This window comes from Sycon ciliatum, chromosome 1, assembly GCF_964019385.1.
Source record: "Sycon ciliatum chromosome 1, ocSycCili1.1, whole genome shotgun sequence".
Classification (NCBI taxonomy): domain Eukaryota; kingdom Metazoa; phylum Porifera; class Calcarea; order Leucosolenida; family Sycettidae; genus Sycon; species Sycon ciliatum.
This window is the reverse complement of record NC_088643.1, coordinates 40,352,379-40,367,918: the sequence shown is the minus strand read 5'-3', so window position 1 is coordinate 40,367,918 and position 15,540 is coordinate 40,352,379. Positions and strand designations below refer to the sequence as shown.

General features: G+C 48.9%; 1 protein-coding gene across 1 annotated transcript; it reads left to right on the top strand.

Annotated features, from left to right (window-relative positions):
• The first annotated feature begins 9,792 nt into the window (after positions 1-9,792).
• Positions 9,793-15,285, top strand: LOC135825673 (protein Wnt-7a-like). The gene is made up of 4 exons (XM_065338295.1): positions 9,793-10,221; positions 11,476-11,741; positions 13,091-13,467; positions 13,957-15,285. The coding sequence occupies exons 1-4, from the start codon at positions 10,010-10,012 to the stop codon at positions 14,536-14,538; spliced, it is 1,437 nt and encodes a 478-aa protein (XP_065194367.1). The 5' UTR covers positions 9,793-10,009; the 3' UTR covers positions 14,539-15,285.
• The last annotated feature ends 255 nt before the right edge of the window (positions 15,286-15,540 follow it).

The following is a 15,540-nucleotide window of genomic DNA, read 5'->3' as shown; positions in this document are numbered from 1 at the left end:
TGATGGTTGGTGAGTCGTTTAAAAAAATGCTTTGCTCTGTTCATAAGACTTCATTGCGATCGGTTTGGCCAGTAACCGTCTGAGCTCCGCTGACGATAACTAACAAGATCGAGACAGCTAGCTGTCCGGAGGTTGAGTAATTATCAAGAGTGGGGATACAGTCATAACGTTACTCTTGGTAATATACATACACTACAGTCAACACCTAAACTGGTCGGTATCCCGTTCTACAAAGTGTTCCCGTCGTCCTCGTCCTTGACGGTGGACAGTGATTTTGTTGTGACCATAATACACCAAATGGCATGTGTGCACGTGGAAGTCGTCGCGACAGCACTATGCCTGTTCTTATTGGCTCTGATGGACAGGAGCACACACAGAATCGTGACAAAGCCGAGATTATGGGAAGCTACTTTGCTGAAAAATGCAGTTGACTTCAGTGATGTTGCTACCGCCTTTCCCGATGTCAAACAGCGTTCACTACACAGAATAACAACAGTGCACTTTCGCCAATCTACTGTGAGGCGTGTGCTTAAAGCCATCAACCCGTCAAAAGCAACTGGCCCCTTCATCGCCAGAAGCAGCGCCTTTTCCGTGTCGCCAAGCGCCGCCAAACAGTAGCATACTGGTTAACCTACAAGGCCCAGAGGAATGCATATCAGAACCAGTTAAGAAATGCCAAGACCCTGTACTTCAAGCGCCTCAGTGAGAATATTTACGATGAGCAAGATGCCCACCTTTGGTGGAAGAAAGCCAAGACACTTGCCAACATCTCCTGTAAGAAAGATAAAGTTCCTGACCTAACGTGTGAGGGCTACACGGCACAGAGCGAACCAAAGAAAGCAGAAATGCTCGCGAAGGTATTTGAGCGCCAGTGCACTCCTGCTCACGGTACAGGTCCAATACCAGCACCAGCCGACGGCTGTCCGAATGAATTATTCTCTCTGCCAGTCTTGGCCGAATCCTCAGTGTACTGGGTGCTCCGAAGGCTCCCGCAGCATAAGGCAACAGGCGGGAACATCTCGAACAGGATCCTCCGAGAGATCGCACCATGTATAACGTCCTCTGTTACCAACCTGTTTAACGCTAGCCTCACCTTAGGTGAGTTTCCTAGTGCCTGGAAGCTGGGAACAGTAATCCCCATATTTAATAATAAAGGTAAACCGTGTGATCCCTCCAACTACCGCCCTATAACCCTACTCCCAGCTATTGCGAAAGCACTAGATTGTCGCCACCAAATTCGGTCACTATCTCGCGGTCAACCACATCATTGTCCCGGAACAGTTCGGCTTTGTCCGTGATCGCTCTACAGTTGACCAGCTGATACAGCTCACTACTAAGATCGCCTCGACCCTGGATAAAGGCATCCCTTACGATGCTGCATTTCTCGATTTTGCGAAGGCCTTCGATAAAGTGCCGCATAACGTGCTTCTCCAGCAACTCGGGACTATCTGTGATGCTGCGGCTACGAGTTGGTTTTTAAGAACTACCTCGATACGCGTACATTCAGCGTCCGCGTCCAACACCATCTGTCCTCCCCACGTCCCGTCAAGTCTGGAGTACCCCAGGGTTCCCACCTCGGGCCATTGCTTTTCCTGGTACATATCAACAGCCTACTCAGTGCCTCGAAACGCAACCAGCACGCTGATGTTTACCTGTTCGCGGATGATACCGCCGTCGGCCAAGCACGAACCAAAGGTACCAGCCCAATGGAGACTGCCCTGCAGGACACATTTGCCTGGGCCGACCGAGTAGGCGGAACCTTCAACCCATCGAAAACCGTTGTCTCTGAACTGTGAACTGTGAACTCTGTCCCCTCTCGGGTGCTTAAGATGTGTGCAGATTCTCTTGCACGCCCGCTCGCTCATCTGTTCTCTCTCTGCTTCCGACAAGGCCACCAGCCATCTGCTTGGAAGGTGGCAAACGTTGTCCCGGTCCACAAGAAGGGCTCAAGAGCAGACTGATCTTGTGTGAAGATTTACAGTCCAATATCCCTTCTCTCCATTACTGTATCTCCAAATGTATGGAAACCATAATCAACCGGAGCATTACAAACTTTCTCGACAGCAACTCTATTCTCTCTGCTCGCCAATTTGGCTTCCGCTCTGGACTTGGCGCAACCGACCTCCTCCTAGCTCTTCAACACGAATGGAGCCGAGTTGCCAACAGTGGAGGACTTGTGCACGTCCTGGCAGTGGATATTGCTGGGGCGTTCGACAAAGTGTCGCACCCGGGTGTCCTGTACAAAGCTGAGCGGTATGGGCTCCAGGGACATCTTCTTGCCTGGCTCAGAAGCTACCTCACCAACCGCATGCTCCAGGCTGTAGTGAGCGGACAGTCCTCCTCTGCTTACCCCATCATGTCAGGCGTCCCCCAGGGTAGCATCTTGGGCCCGACTTTATTCCTTCTCTATACGAATGATGCTGAAGACATGCTGGGGCCCAGCTTGCTGCATATGCTGATCACACCAAAAGGCAACATTGCCTGTTGGGAAATCCCTAACAAAATAAGAAAAGAAAAAATAATAATAATAACACCACGTTGTACAAGTGCATACCGACCAATACTACCGTACCCGAAGATGTTACCACACTCCAGCTTGCTGTAAATGCGCTGGCAGACTGGGGAATGGCCTGGCACATTAGGTTTGAACCTACAAAGTCTCAGTCCCTCCTGATATTTCACCATCGCAACACAGTCGTCGTCCCACCGATTGTATTCCAGAACACAGTTGTTCAGGAAGTCGACCAGCTGAAGCTGCTGGGTGTGCTGTTTGACCGACACCTGTCCTTCACAGCTCATATCAGGCAATTGGCTATTCGAGGCTCGCAGCGTCTCGGCTTCCTCCAGAAAGCCTCACGAGTGCTGGACTCTAGGTGCCGTGGAGTGATCTACAAGGGCTTTGTCCGCCCGGTTTTGGAGTACGGCATGCTCGTGTAGATGAGCGCTGCACCCACCACTCTGGCTCGCCTCACTGCCATCCAACGCCGTGGCCTTCACCTAATCGGTGATGGAGCCTACCTCCCTAGCTTGGACATCCGCAGAATGGTCGGAGCACTCTGCTTTCTGTACAAGCTCCACTTTTCAACTGGCCCAGACATGCTTCTCACCCTTCTTCCACCCCGAGCGACCAACACATCACGCCATAGCCGACGCACACAAAAGCATCCCTCACACCAGTGTCAGCTCTCTCACTCTCTCTCTCTCTCTCTCTCTCTCTCTCTCTCTCTCCTCTCCCTCTCCCTCTCCCTCTCCCTCTTCCTCTTCCTCTCCCTCTCCCTCTCCCTCTCCCTCTCCCTCTCCCTCTCCCTCTCCCTCTCCCTCTCCCTCTCCCTCCCTCTCTCTCTCTCTCTCTCTCTCTCTCTCTCTCTCTCTCTCTCTCTCTCTCTCTCTCTCTCTCTCTCTCTCTCTCTCTCTCTCTCTCTCTCTCTCTCTCTCTCTCCCTCTCTTTCTCTCACTGCTATTGGCGCGCCTGGTTGTGATGAAGCCGAGACCCAAGGTCGGCAGAGCATCCCAGACCACGCCACCACTCCCCTTATTCATGGCTCACACATGACGGGTTTACGTGGCTCTAGTAAAAAAATATTAAAAAAAGCTCACTTCCACTCTTCCGCCCAGAGCACGGAATGATGTCCTTTTAGGCTTCGGTCCTTCCCTGACGCTGTTGTGGAGGTCTGGAACCAGCTCCCGCAGTGCGTTCTGCTGAACCAGCCAACAAGGAAAGGACTGCAGACGTTCAAAGAAAAGGTCAACGCCCACCTGCGCCTTACCCGCTGTGAGTGGGCAACGGACAGGCTATGAATCAAAGAAAAAAGACGAAAAAAAGCTCTAACTCTCCATTCACTTCGTTGACTCTCTGATAACTTTTTTTATTGTGCATACTTTTCCCCGTAATCCCCAGTTATCTCCCCCCTCCCCCCCCCCCCTGCGAATTTTCTGTAATCTTTTGTTTTGTAACCAAAAAAACCTAGAGGACCCGTGACTAGCCTGCGTCCCATTGTCCTCCTGAACACCATCCGAAAAGTTTTCTCCCTTGTAGTGCTCTGCCGAATCGCAAAGGACGTTGCTCGTTATGTCGGTCCAACTCAATCTGGCTTCAGACAAGGCCGAAGTACAACAGATATGTGGTATGGACACAGTGCTGGATTGCGGCGAAGGTGACTCGATACCACTGGGAATGCCACATGCTGGGAATTGACATGTCCCGTGCGTTCGACACGATCGATCGCACCAAACTGTTAGACGTCATGGCATCAGTGACTGGCCCCGATGAAGTGTGCATGATCCAACACCTACTCAGCTACTGTTCCACACACAAAATATCAGTGAAAGTAGGAAAGGCAACTGCCAATCCGTTTCTCAGCACCATCGGCACCCCCCAGGGAGATGGCCTAAGCCCTGTTCTTTTTATTTGTCACCTGGAGGCAGCACTGCGCCAAGTGAGAGCAAACCTTCCCGAACGCCTTTTCGCCGACCGTCACATACCCGGAGAAACAGGTTACGCCGATGATGTGACGTTGTACTCAACCAGTGGGGAGTGGCTGAAGCAAAGCCTCCCCATCATCAGCGCAGAACTGGGGGATTGGCCCTTTACAGTAAACGATACCAAGACCAAATTCTTGCATCTGACATCAACTTCAGACTCCTGGCGGTCCAGCAGGCAGCTAGGGTCCCTCATTGGCGACAGTGAGGACTTGGAGCGGAGGAAAGACCTCGCTTAGACTTTCGAGTGCATACGGCAGGATGTATAGCCTCTGGCTGAGGCGTGGGAAGGTCAGTGAGCAGAGGCGCATCCGACTGTATAATGCCCTGGTTCTGCCCGTTCTTTTGTATAACTGCGGCGCATGGGGGCTCACAGCGGCACAAGCAGAATCGCTTAACGTATTCCACCGGAAGCAGCTCCGACGGCTCATTGGCATAGTTTACCCAGCCAGGATATCAAATACTGAGCTGTATGAGAGGTGCAACACGGAACCACTATCTGACATCGTGGACAGGAGAAGATGGTAGCTAACTGGCCATATTCTCCGTATGGACAGGGATGCGCCGCCATGGATCGCGCTGACGGGCTATTTTGCAGGAGATGCCAAGGCTGGGCGTGGACGTCCAAGGACATCCATTGCGACGCGCATCACAAGCGACTTACAGAGAAGGAACATCGACTTGAAGCGCAGCAATCAGCTGGAGAATGTGAGGGCCATCGCTCTGGACAAGCCTACAGAGAAATCTGGCCGACAATCCATGATCTGGCGTCACAGGTCATCAGTGCACCGTATTAATAATTATCTTGATAATGGAATTTGATCATAGGAGATAGGACAGAAGCGGAACGTATAATTATACCCACATAATTATATTATTACGCGTGCTGTGGTATTATTATTATTATTATTATTATTATCTCTGCTGGGATGACGACTACACCATAGCTCAGTGGTTAGAGCATCGCTAGCTACAAGCGAGGGTCCCTGGCTCGAGTCCTGGTGGTGACGGTCAATTTTTTCTTCAGACTTTTCCCGTTTGTCACTTTCCCGGATCCCTCAAACTAGTGAAGATTATGATTATGATTATTATTATTATTTGAAACTCGGATGTTGAGCCATAAATAAATGTAAAATAGAAAAGGACATGCCGTCACGAACCATACGGCGAAACGTACGTCGTGTGAAACAACTTGTTTTGTAGTCAACTAGTCCATCACAATGTCATGCATGAGGAGTACTGTAGGAGTTTGGCTTTCGGCTTGTACAATTCGTTTTCGCAAAGCTTCCCTTTCTTTACTTATCTTTGATATTTATGACCCACCCAAGTTGGGTGGTGTGCTGCTTTGCTGCTTCGAATTGTAGTTAGACCGCTTTGTCAAATATCGTACTGGTCTCGTCATCGTCCAGTAACAATCGACATTCTTTGTTCCGTTGGGACTGTAGCTTTTGCTCGTTTTCGTTGCGCTTGCCTTCCCCTCTTTGGTCTTTCCATAACCTTGAACCTTCCAAGTTGGAAGGCTGTCGATTAGCGCTACGGAGATGTGTTGAAGTTAGGTGTCAGGACGTCGAATGTCTCAGTACTCTGTCAGTGTTGTGCCTAGTTATTGCACTTTCTGACTGTATATAGTATCATGTTACAGTGATGGAGAGTTACTCTTAACTCGTATCCATATGTCCTTTTCTCTTTTACATTATTATTATTATTATTATTACTTGGTCCGCGTCAGCAAGTATTTGTTTTTGTGGAGCGCTTGGTCTATGGTCGGTCAAGCTGCCCCTGCCTCTCCCCCACTCCTGCCATTCCATATGTCTCATCGCGGCCTTGCTGCTTTGTTCCGCCGTCAAATGGTGTATGTTTTTTTGTAAAAATAAAAACAAATGAATAAAAAAACGTCAGATCGATCGATCGAGAGAGAGAGAGAGAGACAGACACAGAGAGAGAGGCAGAGACAGAGACAAACAGAGACAGAGACAGAGAGCCAGTTTCACACAGTAAAACGATCATCAGACAGTCTCATGATCGTTCTATTGCTTAGAACTCGGAGTCACGAATACAAACTATTGTAGCTACATGTATCTGGTTACAGCATTTCTCCAAACTTCTCCCAGCTGGTGCCATTCAATGATGCGGTTGGGAAACATTCTCTCCCTTTTCTCATGACTCATCGCAAGTGGTATGTATGACATTAATACCGGTATCACCGACTGTTGGCAGTATGCATAGTTAGCAGTATGCGAGTCTTGATACCTATGACCGGTACGTGCTGTGCGTTGTCTTGATATTACGTGCTGTGTGTTTGGAATTGCTCCTGGCTATTCCATAAACATACCGACGTTCACACAGCTCATCGGCATTCAACAGCTGTGCAGCTGCGACCACCGCAAGGACAGTCTCGCAGCTGTAAAGTCATCATTTGGATAATCCGTTACAAGCTTTTGCTGACCAAAAACAGTCTGCCTGAGAGTCCCATAGTGCCACTCCTAGTTTCTCAGAATAGCCTCCTGAATTCAAGCCAATTTTGTGACGTTGTGGGCTGGCAAGACTATGAGATTGCAATGCACTCCCATCCGCTGCTGCTGCAATGATGTAGGCTGTGTATGTACATGTACAGTAGTTATTTCATCAGTACGCTGTGTTGCGCAGCTCAACACCCACTGTTGGCGCATGTTTCTCGCTCTTCGCCGGCGAGCAGAACAGCATCGGGTTGATTGGATACTGGTCGCTATTTGTTTCAGACTGCAAACAACTGCACAATCACACTTAGTACATGTACATGTAGATTCTAAAAAGATTGCGGAGTTGATGTTGCTTCCCGCCTAACACCATGATCACAGGTGCTCCATATGGCTCCTCAGTAGCCCTTGGTGGATTCTGCTCGAAAAGCAGTGAAACTGGCAGAACCTTATAAACCTTATGGCAGGTACTTCCTCGAATTTTTCTCTAGTTCTTTATCCATACCGATATACCAAACATGCTTGAAACATACCAGAAAAGTACCAAACCAATCTTCCTGCCGGCATTGTCCGCCAATGCTACTCCCCAGCCGGGATTGCGTGAGTTCTCGACTCTACCGATCTCTGTACTTTTGAGTGATACCGAGCCAAAGTTTGTACAGGCGGAGTTTGTCGAAGAACTAACTTGATTGAAAAATCCATGATATCCGGAACAATGAATGGAAGAATCCAAAGATAGCGCATGCCATATAAACTACACTACAGCCCAGTACAGGCAATTCTTCATCATAGTCACTACTGGTACTAGCAAAGCAGTTCATCTTGGGCACCCTGTAAGAAGACCTTAGGGTCTGTTGGGAATGCCCAAGTAAAAATAAAAATAAAATATGATACAATACGAAGCAGATCATTATTATTGTACCAGAGCGCAACTATAAAAGTTACAGACCACCCCTACTTGTATAGTACGTTGTAGGTCGATGGTAAAGTCTCATCTATAGATTGTACTTCAGAGTGATGTCGAGCCAAAGTTTGTACTTCGGAGTGATACCGAGCCAAAGGAGTCGCTAAGAAAAGATATTTACGGCTCCCTGGGCAATTCCACTCGAATGACACACTGGTATTGACTCACGAATTAACTTGAATATACATGTGCATGTAGATGTTGAAGAATGGCATTATACACTGCTCTTGCCTTACTGGTGAGTGGTGTACGATACTGATGTAGAGAGATAAACGTCGCGGATGGTCCGTTTGAAAACTGGTACTAACGGCGACCGCTTTGAAACACATGTGTGGTGAACTTTAACTTGGACAAGAAACTTTGCACGAATTCAGTCATCCCAATCGAAAGAAAGCCATCTTCATGGTAGCAGTCAATGTTATGAAAGCATGTTCTGTGCATGTCCTTTCTGCAGTCATGCTATGTCGTCCAGGGACTTGAAACCCGACACAACATTACCATTGCATCGTGGCCACCATGCATGGCACACTGACGACGGGCGGGACGTCGATAAAACTCAAGAATGTCGACAGGGTGCATAGGAATCCTGGAGTTTCTGATGTCCTGTTGGAGTGCCAAATTCCATAGCTGCTCATGAAATGCATCGGACTGCGGCATTAGGCATCACAATCATGTGGATGACACGCAGCGTGTCAGTGTGCCAGTGGTAGGCTGCCCATGCCACACGCGTTCTGCTCAACCAAGGTCGCCTAAGTAATTAGTTACTTACCATGGCCTGGGTTGATATCCCCACCGACACAATCGAAGCACGTGTGGACTCGAGCGTAGGTGGACGTATAAAGTAAATATGCAGTTCAACTGCCAGGATCAGAAGACAGATCATTAGAATGATCCCTTCTCGATCTGTACTCTTCTATCCACACAGCCTTCCCTTGAAATGCGGCTATATCGCTTCAAAATAATGATCCGTTCGCAGCACGATCACACGAATGATGCCTGCAAAAGCACGTGCTTGGACTGAACAGACTGAACAGCTCATACCGGCGGTATGGTACAATCATGTGTGCAGAGCAGTTTGGCTGGCTGTCCCGCTGTCTACTGCTGACCGCTATCCTATACCATGTATACTCCGGCGTTATCCTACTGACAGTACTGCCACTGATCCCGTGTGGTCCAGTATCAAACCCCAGCGAGAAGGATTGACAAGACAGTTAGTATGACTCGTGTCAGCAGCTCGACCCACGAAGAAATAGAACATCACCTCGGAGAATGTGGGAAGTTTGCGATAACGTCTTGCTCACCATCGTGCAGCAGACGCGTCTAGGCTCCAGCACATCTACAACTAACTACTTGTACAAGGCACCAGTACTGGTGCACGTCTGTGGTTAGTAGTCTACATGTATAATACTACTTGGTGCGGGGGCTTCCCGTGACTCGTGAGCGTAGTTTGATTGTGCTGTATAAATGTTTATAATGCTACTTGGTGCGGGGGCTTCCCGTGAGCGTAGTTTGATTGTGCTGCATAAATGTTTATGATTTACCCACGCTCGGATTTCTGGCCGGGGCGTGCGTTCTTGCAAAGGCATGAAGTATGGGCATGGACAGGCGCCTGTAAAATATCCCATTTGCCGCCGCAGCACTCCGGTCATCGAGATCCGGTTATCACATCAGTCAGAGCATGTCACTGAATACTATGTCCCCGTCGTCTGACTGTTTAGCATACCACAGTTGAACACAGGGACGTGCTGCTGCTGCTGCTGCTGCTGCTGCGATGTGCGTTACAACCCATTTTTAGCCGTGGCTGCTCACGCCCGCGCCCGGGTACTTCGCACCGATCCGAGCTCCGCGAAGTGCTCATTTCCTCCGCCTCGCGCCACGACGGGCAACTCTGACACGCGCAAGTCAGCATGATCCGATCGTCGGGCGCAGACAATAAAACCTTGCTGGCAGACCAGAACACAATTACTTCCTAGCTTGGTTGTTTGCAATCGGTCACGACTTACTCGTCGTCGTCAACTCTAGTCTCTAGTCCGAGGTCATTCTTACCAGCTCACGCCAACTGTTTCCAATCGGTATCAGTTTAAAACACGTCGTGTTGCTGAAGATTGCAATGGGACCGTCCCGATCTTGCATGGCGATGACGTCTATGCATCTTCCCCTGCCCCTCCTGGCAACATTCGCGATAATAATTCTAGCAGTAAGCACTGTCATAGGCGGCCAAGCACTGTTGGACTCGAACTCTGACGATCGGGCTCTATCTACCAGCCAACCCCCTCCGGCACTTCCTGGGATAGCCGCTTATCGCGGCAAGCTACAGTGGTGGTACGTCCTTTTTCCGTGTTGGCCTGGTCTGGCTTATGCATCATGCACCTCTTGCGTAGAGCAGCCATACGCGCGTGTGTGTGTGGTGGTTTGTGCGTGTGTAGTGTATGGCGCGCGCGTGTGTGTGTGTGTGTGTGTGTGTGTGTGTGTGTGTGTGTGGTATGTGTGTGTGTGCGCGCGCGCGTGTGTGGTGTGGTGTGTGTGTGTGTGTGTGTGTGTGTGTGTGTGTGTGTGTGTGTGTGTGTGTGTGTGTGTGTGTGGACAGTATGTGTGTGTGTGTGTGTGTGTGAACAATTAGAATTTAGATAATACATTTCGCATACAGTCTGAGTGTGTTATAAGTGTCTCAGTAATGATGTACCATTGATGATTGTGGTAGGGGAGAAGGAGGAGCACCTCTCTCAGCCAGCCACATACAAGCTACATTGTACATTTAGGTCCTAAACCACAAAATGCAACGGTGACCCTGATACATGTACATGTACTGTGATAGAGTCACCTACATACTGAAGTATTTGTATCATGATTGTGTACAAATGTCATGGAGATCTACATGACCATTATGACTGTATTCTGCAACCTAGTCCGTAGCCGCGTAGATCTACATGTAGAACTACGTGCTGCCGCCACTGCCACTGGACCTAGCCTTTATGAAGTTATGGTCCTACGTAGGTCACATACAACACATGATGCATCATGATCTACATCACGACCACGAAGCACACAGAAAAGACTTTCGGAATTTGGGTCTCCATGGGTAGGGTGGCCGTGTCCAACTAACTTTACTGTTATGTCTAGAACAGACACGACAGTCATGGCGGCCCGCATTTGTTAGCTATAGCCTTCTTACAAGTCACATAATAGTGGTGCTGGCAGCAATCCTTCGAAGGCTATCTGGCTGCAGTTTGGACGAGGTCTATAGAATATGTTGACCCACACGGCGCCATGAGTGCATGACTGTGGCTTAGTTACATAAATCATTGTACTTGTAGGTATCCAGCATTATTGTCACTCTGGATTGCTGTTTCTCAGTCGAACTGCTTTCTACTTTTAGTACAATAAGTTACATCACTGCTGAACAGTTTCACTTTGGTACGCTGAGAATGTTGTCTATATATATACTACACTAAAAAACCTAAAGAAAACACCGAACTCGCTTCACTTGCAAATGCACACAGTGACACGTTGACTCGACTCTACATGCTTGACATTTTGTGGAACTGTTCTCGATCCGCACCGTGATCATGCTTACAGGTCTCTGTCAAGACTGATCAACGACAGGACGGGTAGGCTGAAGAGCGCTTCTAGCGTCCGGGCATGCCAGCGTCTGCCTCTCAGCAAAAGGCAAAAACATCTCTGCACGTCTCGTCGAAGCGGATATGGTCCAGCCTTGGTTACTATCGCAGCGAGGGCTAGCCTAGCGGCCGTACGAGAATGCCAGCGACAATTCCAGGACCGGCTATGGACTTGCGAGCATTTCGAGCAGGGACCGCTCTTCGGAAGAGCAATAAAACAGAAAGGTAAGGGGATGGATTCCCGTGTCGGTGTTGTTGCAATTATGTTTGTAAGATCCCAGGCATTCGGCCGTTGTTCAACCCCATTGCTACCCAAGGTATGTGCTGCGCGGAGGGATTTTGTCGTTTAGAGGAGCATTGTTGAGGTGATGGCACCATAGTCCATAGAGGCTGATTGATAATTTTGCCAAGCTTGGTGGTCTCTCTAGCCTGGTTCCGGAGTAGAATCGTGATCGCCGTAGGTATTTCAGGCCGAGATCAACGGAGAAAGACAATGCTCATGTGCCAAACACGGACATTGGGCTCGCTTGGTTTTTGGCGAAATCTCGCACATCCATACCATTCTTCACTGACTTCAGTGCCTGCACGTGACTGATAGAGCACCTACTGACAAGGTGGTGCAGCAAGCTGCTGCGGAGACGTTGGTATGAGTGTCAAAGTCGCCCGACATGAGCAGATGCAAGTATGTGCAATAGCCTTGAGCTAAGGACACACTGGTCTTGTGACTACCCAGTTGAATTACACTGTCAGGTTCTAGGATAGCTGGGTCTTTTTTCAAATGTAAGCCATTCTTCTGCTTGGACTGCTAGTCCGCAGGCTGCAATCTCCATCCAACGTGGGCATGCTCAGAATAGTTAGAAGAATGCTGGTCACTTCGGTGGATGCTGCCACAGTGTGTGTGTGTGCACCCTGATCCAAATGGCAAATACTCCACACTGCCAACTTGGCAGGTTGATAGAATGGTGGCGTCAGTAGGCAGCAGCGGCACAGCATGGATTCTGGCGACAGAACAGCTGACAGTAATGAGCAGACCGCCCCAAGGACTGGACACTCAGCAGGCAATAGAGTGGCTTAGCTCAGCTGGTGATGAAGGCCTCAAGCAATTCAGGAATTTGCATGGCAGAATTGTTCTCCGTCATGGACCAGTCACAAGACTTGATACTTCTGGCGCAGGCGTTGCTATCCTCGTGAAACACCTCCAGCACACCATATCCTATGCCACCAAGGCAATACAGATTACTAGCGGCCTAAATTCAAGAATCGGATCGGCCAGATAGTCGCTCGCATACGTAATCTAAACTTTTTCAAAGGCAATGCCGAAACAAGCGGCAAGGTTTCACCAGCATGGAAGCAATCTGCCAAGAATACGATGAAAATGTGCTATGCAAAACTGTATAACCAGCCTGCCTCATGTACCATGATGGGAAGTTTTGATTGAGAAAAGCAGACAGCATGACACATATCACATAGCGTGAAATTTGATGCTGTCTGGACAACCATCCAGCAATACACTGCAAGTACTTTACTCACACTGTTGCTCTGTATGTACACGATGTCTGCCGATTCCTGTGCAGGGTCAAGAGAAGCGGCATTTGTTCATGCTCTGATGGCGGCCAGCTTGGCCCATGAAGCGGTTGTTGCTTGCAGCAGAGGAAATCTGGAGGACTGCGGGTGCGTGCGCCCACAGCTACCCGCGCCAACACAGAAGGACATTGAACAGTATGAGCTCACTCAATTCGGCCAGTCGGGGGCGCCGGTTGCGCCACGTGCAGGGGAAACTCATCTCGATGACAAGAAACTGAACATTAGCTATGTGTGGTCTGCAAAGTGCTTTGACAATATCCTCTACGGTATGAGTAAAGCTGATGAGTTTGTCCAGAAGAGCTCACGTTATGTGAAGCGCCGAGCCCGTCAACTGATGAACTTGCACAACCATCAAGCTGGAATTCTGGTGAGTGCTCCGATCAGATGCTAACACCTGTACCCAGTTGTACCCAGTGGCAAAATCTGGTTGTATACTACTACATGTAGTAAGTTGTGCTTCCTGAGCAGCTCTGGGGCTCATGTATTGGATTCTGCCCGGTCTATATGCAACCAATGCGGGAAAAAACATAACAGTTACTTTGGTCCGACCGACCGTACTGGGGAGATCCAGGTCATTTACTTCCGATAACACGACAAGCATACTGTGTCACTTGTCTATCTTTTGGATAATGGCTGCCTGACCTGATCAGCTCCACCAGTCGTAAGAGGCCAGTTTATGCAGGTTATGCCATTGCATCATTATTCGAGGCGTTTGTGCTCCAAGTGGGAAGTACTAAGTGGCGTCACATGCATTCCAGGTTTACAAAACAAACACAATGATGTCATTTGCATTAGGACCGGCTCAGTATAGTCATGTTCATCTGTATGCCCTGCTTCTACTGTGTCATGTCTGCAGACACTAAAAGAGACGAAGATGAAATGTCAGTGCCTTGGTGTGACATCATCCTGCTCCTTCAGGGTCTGCTGGAATGAAGTGGAGCATTTCACAAAGATCAGTAAACAACTATTGCAGATGTATGAGCGAGCAATACCCATGAAGCTGGTGGCCATTGTCGATCCAGAAAAGCTGCCACCGAATGTGACCGGCATCCCAGAGAACAGCACAGAGGCTCAGCTTGCACCAGCTGTACTCGTAAAGAAGTTGAAAGTCTCACAGAAAGACATAAGGTGGGAGCTGCGGCCAGCGCAAGCAGGCGCTGCATACCCATCGGCCCATGAACTTGTCTACATTGACCAGTCGCCGGACTACTGTAAGCGGAATGATTTCCTCGGAGTGCAAGGTACCGGTGGACGCCAGTGTCACCGTGACGACGACTTCAGCCCGGGTAGCTGCTCGCTGCTGTGCTGCAATCGGCGAGTGCGCACGGTAACGCGCGTCATTCGCCAGTCGTGCCACTGCAAGTTTGTCTACTGCTGCCGCGTGGAGTGTCAAACATGCACGCGCCAAATCACGGAACACTTTTGTGCCGACGTATGAACTCAGTCCCACATCCCAGAATTTAACTGCAAGCGCATGTTGTCACCCTCCAGCACTATGACTTATAAACAGACTATACATGTATAACCTTATTCTATTGCCTCAAGATATGCGACTATACCGTGATGTACATGCACATGCAGCTACAGCATTCAGCTTCAGTATTCTATGTTCAATTCCACCAAGGATCGAAGACCAGGCAGGGCAGTGCAGATCATGTACTATGCAATGACTACTGAATTATATCCGTCTGCCCGAATAACTCTGCTTCCGTGCATGAATGATGGAGAGAACCTCTGTTCACGAACATGTACAAATTCTGCATGTAAAATAGTGTCCTGACTGTGATGTACAAGTACTTGATATTCCTGTTGGCTCACTCTGCGGCTTCTGTTGTCTTAGCTCCTTTTTCTCACTCGTGCCGCCTTCTGCCCTTTTCAAGTTCTGAAAGCCCTGGGTGCTAGCACCCTCTGACAACTTCCGAACTCCGAGTCACCAACTAGTAGTCTACATTGTCTGATTTTCAATTTGTCTCAGGCTTACACTGATGATTTCTTCCAGTTCAAAATTGCAGTTGTATTCTCTCTGCAATCTACATGTACCGTTCGGCATTGCGCTGGCCACCATCCATGTTGAGATACGCCTTGTGTGTCACATTGCATACTGATGATCACCTGACCCGGACGGTGCTGGTGCTCAACAAAACAAAACAAAAAAAAGAAAAAAAGTTTTGATCATGCTGTTGAACTTTGGCCCGGCAAGGAATCACCTACAATTATTTATTATAGCGCTCCGGCAGCTCCATGTAGCGAATACAAGTACCGGTACATGTAGCATTATCTACCAGGGCCTTATCCTGCATGGAACTGTATTGGAAAGTATTGCCAAGTATTGTGTGGTAGCCCCTAATTGGCGGATAATGACTTGAAGACACTGAGAAAAATTGGCAGGACTTTGGTACACACTGTGGTTTTTCTGGTATGTTTCATGCATGTTTGGTAT